Raw genomic sequence first — 16,792 nt, forward strand, 5'->3', positions numbered from 1 at the left:
GGTTTTAGGATTGATATGAAAAATCTTACAAATATATAATCACTAAGATAGAATTTTATATTTATCAAAAAGAATAAAATTATAAGACATAGAGACTATGTCAGAAAATTAACCATGTTATAATCAACATGTGTTAGAATTTGGTTTAAGTCCACCAAGACATGGTATGAATTTGGTTTAAAATCAACAGGACATTCAATAGGCACATGAAAAGATGCTCAACATCACTAATTATTAGAGAAATGCAAATCAAAAGTACAATGAGGTATCACCTCACACCGGTCAAAATAGCCATCATTAAAATGTCTACAAATAATAAATGCTGAGAGGGTGTGGAGAAAAAGAACCCTCTTACACTGTTGGTGGGAATATAAATTTGTACAACCACTATGGAAAACAGTATGGAGGTTCCTTAAATAACAAAAAATAGAGTTACCATATGATCCAGAAATCCCACTCCTGGGCATGTATCCGGAAAAGATGAAAACTCTAACTGGAAAAGAAATAAGCACCCCAATGTTCACAGCAGAACTATTTTCAATAGCTAAGACGTGGAAGCAACCTAAATGTCTATTGACAGATGAATGAATAAAGAAGATGTGGTATACAGACACACAAACACACACACACACACATATGCATGCACAATGGAATACTACTCAGCCATAAAGAATGAAATAATGCCATTTGCTGCAACATGGATGGACCTAGAGATTACCATACTAAGTGAGTAAGTCAGAGAAAGACAAATATCGTATGATATCACTTATACGTGGAATCTAAACTATGATACAAATGAACTTATTTATAAAACAGAAACAGACTCACAGACATAGGAAACAAACTTATGGTTACCAAAGGGGAAAGGCAGGGGCAGGGTTGTGGAAGGGATAAATTAAGGAGTTTGGGATTAGTAGATACAAACTACTATATATAAAATAACAAGGACCTACTTATAGCACAGGGAACTATATTCCAATATCTTGGAATAAACCTTAACAGAAAAGAATATGAAAGAATATATATAACTGAATCACTTTGCTGTACACCAGAAACTAACACAACATTGTAAATCCACTATACTCCAATAATAATCTAAAAATAAATAAAATCAACAGGTCTAGATTTTTGAAGAGACAATTACAAAGATAACTATCACACAATGTGGAAAGTGCTGCAATGGCAGAGCTAAATAATAAAGTCTGTTATCAGAAACGTGATTGACTCAGCAGTTTCCATTTCCTTCTTCTCAACCTCCTCAATTCAGAGACGCCTGCTCTCAGAAACTAAATCACGAGTGTGAACGGGGTTCCCCCAAGAAGTAAATGAGGGAATTCAATTCAGGGTATCGACTGAGGGCTGGGGCAGAGGGGGTGGACGTTGAGGAGGAGGCATTGTCTGTGACCTGGAGTTTCCAGTGAAGCAAATGATAGACTCCATATTCTGGAATTGACAGTAACAAAGGAAGACAGCTGGATGCTACAGCCCCAGTGAAACCTGCCATTGCCCCAAATCTTGCCTTTGCTGCACCTCCCTCGGACCAGCATTAGCAATCATAGGGATGGGATGGAAACACAGCCCATGTGTTTTAAGAGAAGTAACTCTACGGACACAGGAAGGACAGAATTCCTCAGGTGTGGTCTCACTCTGCTTATGTCTTATCTCCTCCATTGTTCTAACTCCTTTTGGGGGAATTCAAAGCCCTCTTGGTTTGGTCCTAATGCAGCTTCTTCATCCATATTTGCCCCTCCACCGTGCAGCTACTCTGAAGGACTCACTCCTCCCTCTGACCCAGCAATTTCACACCTGTGACTCTGCATTAGCAGGCCAGGCCATCTACTGCCACCCCATCTATATATGTTCAAATCCTGTGTCTCTTTCAAGACCCAATCAAAATTCCATCCCTTCCATGACGCCTTTCCCTATCCTCCCAAGGGAGACCATGACTCCCTCTTCCTCACATTCTGAGCTTTCATTTATTTTTCTCCTGAGAATCTTAGCAGTTTCTGTTAAGTGCTGTGGTTATCTGTTTATACTCTACCTGCTCCTACTAGACTGGGGGCACCTAGAGGATAAAGATCATTAGAAAAGATAAACCATAATTCAAAAGAATATATATATATATGTGTATAACTGAATCACTTTGCTGTACAGCAGAAATCAACACAATATTGTAAATCAACTATACTTCAATAACATTTTTTAAAAGATCACTAGAAAGAACTAAATCTATTTCTCAATGTAAAATGTGATTTATGCCCACTAATTCTGTAACAATAAAGGATGGAAAAGAAAATATATACATCTGGCTAAGAAAGTAAACTCTTTCACACCACTGAAATTATGAGTTGAAAAGAATAGGAAAGGAACACTGCTCCGAATTTGGCATTACTTATGTAAATATCTTACAGGTTCCTCAAAATAGTTCAGAGAAATGGAAATCAAGACTTCATTTTAGCAAAGACCATTCGAAAGAAACCTTAGTATATTTATCCAAAAATTCTTTCAAATTAAACATCTGCCAACAACCTACCTTCCAACTGGTGGTGTTGGAAATGTTTTAAGACAGAATGTGTTCATAAATCTGTGGGCTGACCAGGAAGGTAATACATTCTTACTCCAAAAAAAAAAAAAGAGAAAATTCCAGAAAAAAAGGAAAACAAAATCGCCCATTCATCCGTCACACAGCGTTAAGTACTAATGATGCTTTGGGCATTTATTGCCAATGTTTTTTATTTTTTCCATGCCTAGACCATATATCTCTGTGTGTGTATACACACACACAATTTATGGTTACAATATTTATCGTATATGTGTATATACACATATACACGTATATATTTGTATAATTCTTCATCTTATTCAGTTGGTATAATTTTTATCTTACTTTTTGACAACTGATGTTACGATTATATTTATGCTGCTTCATTTAGTTTAAGGGCTTAATAACAAACATTCCAGTGGATATATCATAACTGAGTTTATCATTCCCTGATAGAGGAAAATTTAGGTTTCCTTATTTAGAGTTATAAATGTGGCTGGGTCAGCACCTTCCTGCCTGAAGATGCCTCCACATTTGGGCCTGTTTCTTTAGAACTCTTTCCTAGAAATGCGATCTCTAGGTTAGTGGGTATAAATATGTTTAGGCTTCTGACATATTAACACCCGCATCTAATGTCTCTTTATGATTTTCAACTAGTGTTTAACCCAGTGCCCCTGGTCACTCGGTGACTGATGACTGGACACATGACGGAAACATGACCTCATGCTTCCTAGTCCCCTAGCGTGGATTCCTTGATTCAGTCCCTTGCATCCAAGGGAAGCTTGTGCCACCCTCCAGGGCAGTATCACACCTGCCCTATCCTTGTGGTTAGAGCAGCTGGGGAAACGCAGCAGTTTCAGCTCTGTGGAAAGGTCAGAGCTGGAGAAGTCATGAGGGGAAGGGACCGGCTGAGAATAGCCCTGGGTGGACACACACCCCTCTGCCGCCGCTCACAGGGGAAACCATTTCCTCACATGAAACCAGAACAAGTCATGTGTTGCGGGCTGAGACTCGTAGCTGGCAGCTGCTATTCTTGGATATCCTGAGCCCCTGTGGTTGCCACGGACCCTGAGTTATGAAACCACGTGAAAGCATCACGACGCTTAAAAATTTCCTTCCTCACTCCCAGATTCCACTTCCCCATCCATCAGGGCTGCCTATAAAGAGCTGGGGAGATGGCCTCTCACTAAAGAAGGACGCAGGCAGCAGCGAGCACCCAGTCCCACACTCAAGGCCACACTCTGTCTGCTCAGCATCATGGAGGTGCCCGCTGCTGCCCTCGCCGTCCTCCTCTGCCCCATGGCCCTCTGCGGCCAGGTCTTCTCGGCACCATGTGAGTCTGTGCAGTAGTTGCAGGGCTCCCCACACCAAACTTTACTTGGCCTTGAGAGCCCCCAAGAGAAAATAAAGATCTTCTTAAAGGGTTATGAAACATTTTGGCCTTTCTCTTCAAGATTTTAATTTTTATCTTTATAAAGGGGTCCTCAGATCTGGAGCAAGGGTTGGGGAGTTACAGTCCCATTTTACAGATGGTAAAACGGGGACCTAAACAAAAGAGTTGGCAAGAGGCAGAATCCAAATCTGGTTACCGCCCCATGGTGTCAGTCTTCCAGTAACTCACGCTAAGTCCCCCCAAGAGTTTGTCCCTTGGATGTCTCATGAGAGCTGTCCAAGGTTTTTCTTTTGCTGGGGTGTGATTTCTTGAACCAGAAACAATTTCCTGAAGGGAGATGTGATAAGAACAGTCTGTTTGGATGTCTGGAGCACACAGAGAAAGAGAGAGCCCACAGTGAAGAGTCAAAAATAAAGAAGGATGCAGACAGAAACAAGGACAGAGACAGGGATATTTCTAGGGAAAAATGCCCAGCGCCTTCCAGTGACCTGTCTCCCAGTCTGTGCCCTAAGCCAGGCTGTCTCTCTCCTTCCGAGTCTTCCTCATCCTGTTCTGAACTATGACTCAGCCTCATTCTGTCCCTTCCTCCACAGTTGAGGTTGAAACCCTAACGGCCTGCTGCTTCTCCTATACTGCCTGGCAGCTTCCTCGCGAATTCGTAGCTGACTGTTTTGAGACCAGCAGCCAGTGCTCCAAGCCCGGTGTCATGTGAGTGCCAGTCTTCCCGCCCACCTCTGGGGAGATGGGATGTTGGATGGGAGTCAGCACCCAAGGGCACAGACAGGCCAGGGGCGCCATCCTGGCAAGCCCAGCCCTCCGGGGCCTATCAAGTATACAGGACCCAGGTCTCTGAGCTGTGACCTGACCCGGCCAGGCTTGCAGAGTCAGGGGGTGCTAGGCCAGCCCAGAGGGAGGGAGGGGAAGAAGGAGGCTGCATCCTCTGAGGGGCCCCCTGAGTCAGGGAGAGCGTCTCTCTGGACTGAGGTAGGCAGAGGGTCCCCGAGGGAGTGGCAGGGCCTGGGCCTCCCAGGAGAGAGGGGTGGAGGGGCCACAGGGAGCCCAGGATCCCCCTGCTGGATTCCTCAGTGTGTAATTCTTTTGTCCTTCTCCAAAGCTTCCAAACCAAAAGAGGCCGGCAGCTCTGTGCCAACCCCAGTGAGGACTGGGTCCAGGAATACATCACTGACCTGGAGCTGAGTGCCTGAGTGGCCTGGAAGTTTTGAGGAACCCAGTGACCTCAGTGGCCCGACTGGGCAGCAGGGGTCTGAGCCTTGGAAACACCCCTGTCACCTCCACAGCTACCTCTCCTGTGTGCTGCTTGTTTCCAAACAGCAACACTCCGGGACTCGCTCCTAACTTAGATTGCAACTTATTTATATACAATATTAATATTTAATTTTTGTAATTTAATTGCAGTGTCCCACTGTGTCTGGGACTGTATGCTCCAAGAGGTCCCAAGACGCCTTTCACAGACCTTCCCCTCCCCATTCACTTGCACTCTGCTGACAATTGACTGTCGGCAGCTTGTTCTACGCAGAGATGGTGCCAATGCCACCAGACTGACAATCGTGTATTGGATGTTTCCGTTCAGTGCTGTGTTCAGCAAAGCGAAATAATACAGATGCTCTTTTGAAAAGTAAACTGGCATTGAGTTTGGTTTCGTTTATCTGGCAAATCAGAATCACTGGTTGACTTTCTCCGAAAGACAAATATCATGATATTGCTTATATGTGGAATCTAGAAAAATGGTACAAGTGAACCTATTTACAAAACAGAAATTGAGTCACAGATATAGAAAACAAACTTATGGTTACCAACGGGGAAGAGGGGGATAAATTGGGAGATTGAGATTGACATATACACACTACTATATATAAAAGATAACCAATAAGAACCTACTGTATAGCACAGGGAACTCTATCTGGTGCTCTGTAATGTCCTATATGGGAATGGAGTCTAGAAGAGAGTGGATATGTGTATACGTATGGCTGATTCACTTTGCCGTACAGCAGAAACTAACACAACATTATAAATCAACTATACTCCAATAAAAAAATTAATTAACAAAAAGAATCACAGGTTGAAAGGAATAGTAGCTTAAAGAATAGGAAGATGGGAAATGGAGGAAAATTGGGAGAGACGGAAGGGGGCTACCACAGAGCTACTCTGCTTGTGAATGAAAAATGTTGCCTGCTGTGTCAGTAAACAAAGAATGTTGCAGCCATCAAGCCATCACCTTACAGCCGCCCCCCTCCGGAGGTACGCCCTGAGGGAATTCAGGATAGAAACAAGTTGCCCACCATCTAGCAGTCAGCTGCTGCTGCCACCCTCAATGGTGCATCCTGAGGAAACTCAGGATGAGAAAACACAAGATACTGGCCCCAGATAGCTGAGGTTCATATCAAAAGAATGATTTCAGTGAGCCCAGTCTCCTGCATCTTCCCATACATACAAAAGCACTAAATTCCTTAACCTGAGACAGCTGGTTTTCTTTAATTAACAGTAATCTTTTGATGTTCCGACTACCTGGTCTTTGTTGCAAAAACTCCTATATATCCCGGCTCCCCTCTTGCCTCTTCAGAGCAGTCCCTCAGAGTTATCTGAGGTGCTGTGTCCTGGGCTTAAGTGCTCAGTTTTGTCTATCAATAAAACTTAACTCTTAACTTTTAGGTTGTGCATTTTTTTCAGTCAACACTCGGGAGCCACATTTCCAGAACATTTAAATTACGACTATTTTATGAATCAAATCATAATGTACATGAATGGATACCATTAAGAAGAGTATTCGCAATACATATTTACGATAAATCAAACTTTCTGAATAACAGTTACTAACATATTAGAGACTTACTCCAGGCTGAGTGCTTTTTCTGCCGTGTTCATTTGCTCCTCACAATGACCTAGTATAGTTTAAGTACTATTAATATTTTCATTTGACAGAAGAGTAAACTGGGGCTGGGGCTCAGAGAGGTTAAGCAAATTGGCCAAGATCACACAGCAAGTAAGCGGCACAACTGAGTTCCAAAACTAGATTTTGATGTAACTACAGACTTTGCTCTTAACCAGTAACCAAGTTATTTCCCAAAATGTAATCCACCTGTACTCAAATTACAAGCAATGATTGTTTAATCCACTCACGTCAGAATTTTTAGGTGTGGACCTGGGAATTGATATTTCTACCAAGCTTCAGGGGTTCCACATGCATGTTAACAGCTGAGAACCACTGAAATAGTCAATAGAATTCACTGCTCTTTTCCAAATGCAGTGCACATCTGCATATGGTAACAGGTATATTGTACATTATTTTGCTAGAATCCATGCTCCACAAAATACATGGCTAATGTTAGAGAAGGAAAAGATAACCAGCCTACATGTGGAGCAGGATTCTGTTTATAGGGTTACTGTGACAACTCAGTTATTTAATAGATAGGTTGCCTGAGTTATAACTATAAGAAATGTACACTGAGCTCGGGTCCTTCCGGCAGAAGGAGGAGAAATGCTAAAGACTTGTGTGAAAACCAAACATGTATTAATTTTTATGACCCACAATTGTTTCATGTTGTTTAAAATAATCTAATTTTTGTACCCCAAATTAGTTTAGAATTGTAGTGATGAAACTTTTAGACTACAATTCAACACTACTGCTAAGCAAACATTAAAATGCACACATTATTGGACCAAGATACCGTTTGCCCTGATTCCATTTCTAGGCATCTGTTTTGTAGCAACACTGCCAGAGGACAGGACTATATATAGACACAAAGATATTCTTTTTTTTTTTTTTTTTTTGCGGTACGCCGGCCTCTCACTGTTGTGGCCTCTCCCGTTGCGGAGCACAGGCTCTGGACGCGCAGGCTCAGCGGCCATGGCTCACGGGCCCAGCCGCTCCGCGGCATGTGGGATCTTCCCGGACCGGGGCATGAACCCGTGTCCCCTGCATCGGCAGGCGGACTCTCAACCACTGCGCCACCAGGGAAGCCCTCCTTTTTTTTTTTTCATCTTTATTGGAGTATAATTGCTTTACAATGTTGTGTTAGTTTCTGCTGTATAACAAAGTGAATCAGCTATATGTATACATATATCCCATATCCCCTCCCTCTTGCCACTCCCTCCTACCCTCCCTATCCCACCCCTCTAGGTGGTCACAAAGCACTGAGCTGATCTCCCTGTGCTATGCAGCTGCTTCCCACTAGCTATCTATTTTAAGTTTGGTAGTGTATATATGTCAGTGCTACTCTCTCACTTTGTCCCAGCTTCCCCTTCCCCCTCCCCGTGTCTTCAAGTGCATTCTCTATGTCTTTGTCTTTATTCCTGTCCTGCCCATAGGTTCATCAGACACAAAGATATTCTTTGCAGCACGGTTTGTAAACAGCAAGCAAATGGGAACAACCATTTAAACCAGTAGCAGATTACATCAGAAGAGAATTGAGATGCCCACCAATGGACTATTCTGTGGTTAGTAAAAAGGATAACACACATCTATACCTATGGAAAGTGTCCATAATATTAGGTGCTAAAGGTATATCTGTTTACATCTAGTATATGCATATATACTCTACAAATATGCTACAGAACTATATGTATCAAATGACATTATTTTTGCTTTTATTTTAAAAAACCATATATACATATATATTTACAAAGGCACATATTTGGAAAGATACATATCAAATAGCTAACTATGGTTTCTTAGAGGAAATGGGATTTTTATTCTTTTTTCTTTAAAGGAATGGGGACTCTTCCTTTTTATTTTCTGTACTTTTTATTTGATTTAGTTTTCAATGAGCATGTATTGCTCACCTCTCCAGTCTCATCTTACCCACCCTTCGACAGGTGATATTCCATCCATCAAAACTACTTTCTGGTTGAGATTCTGAGTTGACACAAAGAAAAGAGAGCTCAGCTTAGCTCACAGTCTTGATGCCATAATGGCTTTTATATATATATAAAAGGAGGACAATATATATATTGTCCTCGTTATATAACGAGGACAATACAAGGAGCAAGTCCTTTCGCCCAAGGCTTTCATATCACCCGCACACGCGCACACACGCACACACACACACACACAGAGCTCCTCCTAGAAAACATTTTATAATCCCCTTCCTTTACGGGAGCCCCATTCCCCTAACACCATTACCACCCACACCATGACAAGTGCGAAGATTCTATCAGGAGAATGAGAGGAACAAACTTTGTCCCCAAAGAAGCAGTGAGGCTGTCATCACTTCTTCTCTATTGGCTTCCAGCATCTAAGGGACAAACGAAATCTGCTCGTTTATGCTGCACTGCTTCTCAAGGTCCAGCAGCCCAAAGGCTAATGAAAGCTAACCCGTGCCCGATCACTCAACACAAGTGTTGCGAACAAAAAGTGTAAATAGAATAAAGACCCCTGTGAGGGAGCGGGGAGCGTGGGAATTGCACTATTAACCAATGTAGAGGGCATTTGAGTCCGAGACTTGACTGAAGTGCTTAGTCAGCCTCTCGGGTTGACCTCCCTGGGGGTTGACCTCCCTGGGGGTTGACCTCCCTGGGGACTGTCCTCTGTGGACACACATGTGTGCCAGCGAGGAGCCCTTTTCGGGAGCTGCCAACTTCTTACCCACGTGAGTTAGGAGCCTGGAGTTTGCCTTAGGTGTTGGGTAGCTAACTTCGGCTGTGCTGCGCTGCATGCGGGATCTTAGTTCCCCCATCAGGGATCGAACCCGTGCCCCTTGCATGGGGAGAGCAGAGTCCTAACCACTGGACCGCCAGGGAAGTCCCGCAAACAATGCCCATCTAATGACAGCAGGCTTCTGATCTATTCCATGAGGTCAGTAACCCAAAAGGGAGAGCTTGCCTGGTCATATACCTTGCATTTTACCTGGTGTTGGGAATGTGTTTCCTAGCATGGGCCTCAATACTACAGTCACCCCTACACCCCCACCTCTAGCCACGTGGCGGGAGAGCGCTGCCTCCATTCCGGCCCCCGCAGAGATGGAGCAACATGCAAAAGTGATGAATATTTGATGCCCAAAGCCACGCCTTCCCTGCGCCTTTACAAGGAGCTGACTGTCCACTTCAAATAAGGAAGACAAATATTTCACAGGAGAGGGTGGAGAGAGGGACTTAGGACCCATAGTCAGAGCTCAGGATTCTCTCCTGTTAAGTCTCTCACCTCCCTGCCTCTATTCACATTAACTTTAGACTGAAGTCGAAATATCTGCACTTACAGCCCTTCGAGACTCCAGATTACCGACAACAGTTGACAGACTGGAAAGGCCTTTCTTAGCAAAGCTGAATTGTTTCCCTTTTTCGATGTCAGATAAGCCCATTTCAAAGCAGCCTGAGCTCTTTCTTAAAGAATTTTACTTAAAGGAAAAAAAAAAAAAAAAGAGTTTTACTGAGATGCAGTAGACCACAGGTCAACCAGCACCAGCAGTACCATGTGAGAGCGGTTCTCAGAAGGTCCTGCCCAGACCACAGCAGGAGCATCTGGGAACCATTAGAAATGCAAGTTCTAAGCAAACACCCCCCCCACACCCCCGCCCCGGGCTTCCCCCTTTAGGGGGTGGTGCCCAGCAATCTGTGTCTAACAAGACTCCAGGTGATTCCCAGACACACCAAACCACTTCCACTTAACAAAGTCCTCACCAAACGCCCTGCTTTTTCAGTTCAGCTAATCCCATGCTTCAGTCACGAGCTGTTACTTTTAACAGACTCTGTATCTCTGCACAGATACAGAACTCTGTATTTCTCAGGGTATTAGTAGTTGCAAGAAGGAAAACAAACAAGCAAACCTACCTCAAAGAGACTGGAATAAATGAACCCTGTGGTTCCAAGATCAAAGGGTACAGGGAGGCTCTGGCTCCAGGAAAGGCTGGACGCAGCAGCCCCGTGATGCCCTGCAGGTCCCGTTTTCTCTTTCTGACCTCCCTTCCATGTACGAGTCCCAGGATAGCTGCCGGTACCTTCCAGTGTCACATGAATTCTTGTTCATTTTCTTCAGGGAAGAGAGACGCCGTGTCTCCCTTGGAAAAAAAAATCACTAGGTTCTTTCAGATCTGACTGACAGGTCAGAAATCCAATTCCTAACCAATCACTGTGGCTAAGGGGATGGGTTTCATTCATTTGCTTAAGCTAATCAAGGCACATACCTGCATCATGGTTGGATGAATTTCACATAAATCTGAGAATTATGAGCAAGAATCGCTTCCCAAAGGAACCGTGGGTTTCTGGTATCAAGAAGGATGTAGAGTAGGTGCTGGTCAGGAAAAACATGTTCTCACTATGTGTTTGTTTTTCCTATAGATTTTTTCCTTGAGTTAACAACACTAACACTTTGGGTGTGATAAATATGTCTTCTCCTTTGCTCTCTAGATTAGAAACTTTTAGTCTTCTCCGTTCCTGAATGACTTTACTTTTAAGAAAATGCTGATTTGTATATTTCCTGTTGCCCTATAAATGACTATTGCCCAAATCTGAGGCAAAAGAGACATTAAGCTCTTCATAGTGGCAAAAGTCACCACCAGAAAATAGGGCTACATGTTCATCCCAGGACACACTAAGTGGGGTAGAACTGGTCCTGCCACAAACACCACCCACCCTGCTTCATAAAAGCAGAAGACGGGGGAAAGAGGAAAATGAGAGAACTCTCAGAATAATGAATCATCATTACTGAAATTGCCCATATTGAGGAAGAGAGGAGAATCCTTTACTATTAGACAGACTAAGGGGTAGATGGCAGGGGACACATCATACCTGCTGCTTCTGTTCCCCCTCTTTCCTGGGAACAGCATCCACAAAAAAATATTATATAGAATTGACCACATCCCCAGACATGGGGTAGGTCCTGATTAAAATAAGCCTATTTGCATCTTGGGTTTTTTTTTTTTTAACTTATCATTAGAACTTAAGCATTTCCCATGTCATTGTATTGTTTGTAAAGGCTCCCTAAGAGCCAACCAAGTGAAGATACCCTAATTTTCTTTGCCATTTCCATATTGTAGACGATTTAAATTGGGTCCAATTTTAAATTGTTATGAATATGCCGGGGACCAAATACTCTTATGCATAAACTTTCTTCCATATTTGAATATATTTATATAGGAAATAGATTCCTAGACACGGATTATCTTGGTCAAAGGCTAAGATCATTTTAAGGTTCCTTACATGTAAGGTTCCTAACATGTCTTTTTTTTTTTTTTTTTTGGCTGCATTCGGTCTTTGTTGCTGCGCGCGGGCTTTCTCTAGTTGCATCGAGTGGGGGCTACTCTTTGTTGCAGTGCGCACACTTCTCACCGAGGTAGCTTCTCTTCGTTGTGGAGCACGGACTCTAGGTGCATGGGCTTCAGTAGTTGTGGCGCACGGACTTAGTTGCTCTGTGGCATGTGGGATCTTCCCAGACCAGGGCTCGAACCTGTGTCCTCTGCATTGGCAGGTGGGTTCTTAACCACTGTGCCACCAGGGAAGTCCACCTAACATGTCTTTATCCTCTTTGCTTTGTGTTTATTGAGAGCCCTGATGAACCTCTCTTGAATGAGTGAGTGTCTGAAAAGCAGCCTGCCCTCTCATCACTCCTGAAGCCCAGGCTTTGCTAATACAACTCTGTCTACTTGGGTGTGGTTTAAATTGGGTTGTGCTGCTCAGGACTCATGGCATCATTGCAAATGCCACATCTATGCAGTTAGAACAGCTGTGGAATAACAAGTTTCTGCTGGGGGAAATTATGACTATAGGGCTCTACAGAGAAAGAACCAACTAAGTGTGGTCCCACAATGACACATCTCATCTCCTCTCGCCGTGGAAACCACTTCCCCATAAACAGCCCCAGTTAAGTGAGCACTTGAACTATTCTTGCAAATACCCTGAGCCTTGTGGTTACCCAAGACCCCTCTTGCATATACAAGTCAACAAGGCACAAATGGGCTTAAAAACTTCCTCTCTCATCACCCCGAGTTTCTATCTCCCAATAGTCCACCACTTAGGTCTTAAGAGTAGGGGACATTAACACACCATTGTAAAGCAATTATACTCCAATAAAGATGTTAAAAAAAAAAAAGAGTAGGGGATGTTGCTTAGACCCCAGAAGGAGGCTGGCAACAGCGAGTTGTTCTGGCCCACACTCTCGAGCCCTTACTGCCCTCCTCACCAGGGCTCTCTGCTCCCAGCCCTCCTCTCACAAGTGTCCTCCTGCTGACATTTGCTGTTGTCCCCCCACTTTCTGGCTCAGATCAGACCACATGTACGGAGGTACCAAGTGAAATACAGGACTTCCCAAGGGGTTTTCAAAAATGCCCTGGGCTATCTGTTCAGGGGGGCTTCTCTTTCCAAAGGAGTTCTAGCTTTCTATTCTATGTACCCAGAAGGAAGGGTGGGGGCTTGTCCTATCTATAGTGGGAGTGGGAAAATTGGGTGGGTTTTCAATAGGAGGCAGAATCCAGCTTCAGGTGGTTCCCAGTGATCAGCTAAGTAACCTCAGTGCCACCTTATAGGTGATTTACAGAGATAGTCTCTTGCTGGAAAAAATCTCTTCTTAGACCAGGAAAAATCTCTTCTTAGAACAGATTAAGGTTCCCAAATGGAATTGGAACAAGAGACAGACTGTTCAATTAGCTGCATTCTCTGCAGAAGGAGATGGAGACTAAACCTAAGATTAGAGCAAATAAGCGATAGAGGAAGTGGTCCAAGATGGTGATTTAGGGAGATCCCAAACTCACCTCCTCCCACAGACATGCTGTATCTGTAGCTACGTACCGAACAATTTCCTCTGCAGAAGACCTGAAAACTACCTGAGCAGCTACTTCACATCAGCAAACAGAAAAGAGCGACAGTGGATAGCAGGGCAAGATGGCGGAATGGAAAGACCCTGAGCTCACCTTCTCTCACAGGCACACCAAAATTACAACTACTTACAGAGCACCTATCAATGAAAAAGACAAGAACCTACCAAACTAGATGTTCTATTACTAAAGATATAGAGAAAGAACCACAACAAGACAGGAGCAGAGGATTCACCGTACAGTCAAGACCCATACACCCAGGTGGGCAACCCACAAACAGGAGAATAATTACAATTACAGAGGTTCTCCCCAAGGAGTGAGGGGTCTGAGCCCCACATTGAGCTCCCCAGGCCAGGAGTCCTGGGCCAGGAAGACGAGCTCCTAGAACATTTGTCTTTGAAGGCCAGCTTTTGGGAGTCCCAGAGGGCCGTGGGAAATAAAGATTCCACTCTTAAAGGGTGCACACAAAAATCTCACATGCTCCAGGACCCAGGATAGAAGGAGCCTGGGTCAGACGTACCTGCTGATCTTGGAGAGCCTCCCAGAGAGGCGGGAGGCAACTGCAGGTCACCCCGGGGACACAGACACCAGCAGCAGCCATTTTGGGGAGCTCATTCTACCATGTGAACACTGGTGCTGGCAGGTGCCATGCTGGAATCCTCCCTCTAGCTTATTAGCCTCAGATCCAGCCCCATCCATGCCCACCAGCCCATAGACACCAGTCCTGGGACACCTCAGGCCAAGCTACTAACTGGGCAGGGACACAGCCCCACCCACCACCAGATAGGCTGCCTTAAGACCCGCTGAGCCCACGGCCTCCCCTGAACACAGCCTTATACACCAGAGGGCCCAGGACCAAGCCCCACACACCAGTGAGCAGGCACTAGATCTGGGACCCCCAGAGCCCTATAGCCAGAGACCCCGGGACGAAGGTCCACCCACCAGAGGGCAGACACCAGCCTCAGAATGTCCAGCTCCTCCCACCAGCAAGCCTGCTCTAGATTCAAAATCAGTCTCACCCACCAGTGTGTTAACATGAGCCCCAGGGAAACCTTGCCCAATACCTGTGGACCCAGCCTACTCACCAGCAGGCCAGCACCAGCCCTCAGACCAGCTGGGCCCTGGCTCCACCCACCAGTGAGCCTACTCTAAACTCAGAACCAGCCTCACCCACCAGCGGGCAGGTACCAGGCCTAGGAAAACTGCAGCTCCATAGACTGCAGACCCAGCCCACCCACCAGCAGGCCAGCACCAGCCTGGGACTGACCAGACACAGGCTCTGCCCAACAGCATGCCAACACAAGCTTTGGGATACCCTAGACCCCACAGCCAGCTGTGTCAGAAATCATTCCCACCCACCAGCAGTCTGACACCAGCTCTGGGATCCCTGGGCCCTGCAGCCAGACCCCAGGATCCAACTCTGCCCAACTGTGGGCCAGCACGAGCCTCAGGACCTAGATTCAACCACTGGTGGGTGGGCACCAGTCCAGGGATCTCCTGTGCCCCAACTCCACCCACTAGTGAGCCAGCATTAGCACCAGGGTCCCCCCAGCGTTCTGCAGCCAGCCTGACCCTTGACCCTACCCTCTGACCCGGCCCCCCCAAGGAGTGGCTGGTGGCCTCCACACAAGGGAGGGCCTGGCAACCAAACAGACCAGGAGCCAGCCAAGCCTACCAGACCACCCACAGTAGTCAGCCCACCACAACAGAAGGATCCAAGCAGCCCACATAGGGCACACCCCTAGAGGATATAGCTCTAGTAACCAGAGGGGAGTGCACTGCTGAGACTCACAGGACACCACTTCACATATAAAGACACACAGAATGAAAGAGAGGGGATGGAAAATGTTATTCCATGCAAATAGAAATCAAGAGAAAGCTGGGGGGACTCCCCTGGTGGCGCAGTGGTTAAGAACCCGCCTGCCAATGCAGGGGACACAGGTTCAAGCCCTGGTCCACGAAGATCCCACATGTTACGGAGCAACTAAGCCCATGAGCCACATCTACTGAGCTCATGCACCACAACTACTGAAGCCCATGCCTACAGCCCATGCTCTGCAACAAGAGAAGCCACCGCAATGAGAAGCCCATGCACCGCAATGAAGAGTAACCCCTGCTCGCCGCAACTAGAGAAAGCCCACGGGCAGCAACAAAGACCCAACACAGCCATAAATAAATAAATAAATAAGTATTTTTTAAAAAGAGAGAAAGCTGGGATAGCAATACTTATAGCAGACAAAATAGACTTTAAAACAAAGACTGTTACCAGAGACCAAGAAGGACATTACATAATGATCAAGAAATCAATCAAAGAATATATAAAAATTGTAAATATATATACACCCACATAGGAGTACCTATATACATAAAGCAAATATTAACAAACATAAAGAGAGAAACTGACAGTAACACAATAATAGTAAGGGACTTTAACTCCCACTTACATCAATGGACAGATCATCCAGACATAATATCAACAAAGAAACACTGGCCATAAATGACACATTAAACCTAATAGATATATATAGTACATTCCATCCAAAGGCATCAGAGTACACATTCTTTTCAAGTGCACATGGAACATTCTCCAGGATAGATCATATGCTATACCACAAAACAAGCCTCAGTAAATTTAAGAAAACTGAAATCGTATCAAGCATCTTTTCCAACCACAGTGCTATGAGACTAGAAATCAACTACAAGAAAAAAACTGCAAAAAACACAAACAAGTGGAGGCTAAAGAACATGTTAATAAACAACTAATGGCTCACTGAAGAAATCAATGAAGTAATCAAAAAATACCTGAAAACAAATGAAAACCAAAAGCCAATGATCAAAAATCTATGGGATGCAGCAAAAGTAGTTCTAAGAGGAAAGTTTATAGCAATACAAGTTTACCTCAGGAGACAAAAAATATCTCAAATAAACAACCTAACCTTATACCTAAAGGAACTAGAAAAAGAAGAACAAACAAAACCTAAAGTTAGTAGAAGGAAAGAAATCATAAAGATCAGAACAGAAATAAATGGAATAGAGACTAAGAAAACAATAAAAATGATCAATGAAACTAAGACCTGATTCTTTGAAAAGATAAAC

The 16,792-nt window shown here is 44.5% G+C and overlaps 2 protein-coding genes across 2 annotated transcripts in view; one reads left to right on the forward strand and one right to left on the reverse strand.

The window, feature by feature from the left end:
* LOC101330472 (C-C motif chemokine 4) overlaps positions 1-16,792 on the reverse strand; it is a 74,757-nt gene that overhangs the window by 8,725 nt on the left and 49,240 nt on the right. The window lies entirely within an intron of this gene.
* LOC101330180 (C-C motif chemokine 3-like) lies at positions 3,708-5,657 on the forward strand. The gene is made up of 3 exons (XM_004328993.4): positions 3,708-3,875; positions 4,529-4,643; positions 5,050-5,657. Exons 1-3 carry the CDS (start codon positions 3,800-3,802, stop codon positions 5,138-5,140), a joined length of 282 nt encoding a protein of 93 aa, XP_004329041.3. The 5' UTR covers positions 3,708-3,799; the 3' UTR covers positions 5,141-5,657.

The sequence above is a fragment of the Tursiops truncatus genome, chromosome 20, assembly GCF_011762595.2.
Source record: "Tursiops truncatus isolate mTurTru1 chromosome 20, mTurTru1.mat.Y, whole genome shotgun sequence".
NCBI classification, from domain to species: Eukaryota; Metazoa; Chordata; class Mammalia; order Artiodactyla; family Delphinidae; genus Tursiops; species Tursiops truncatus.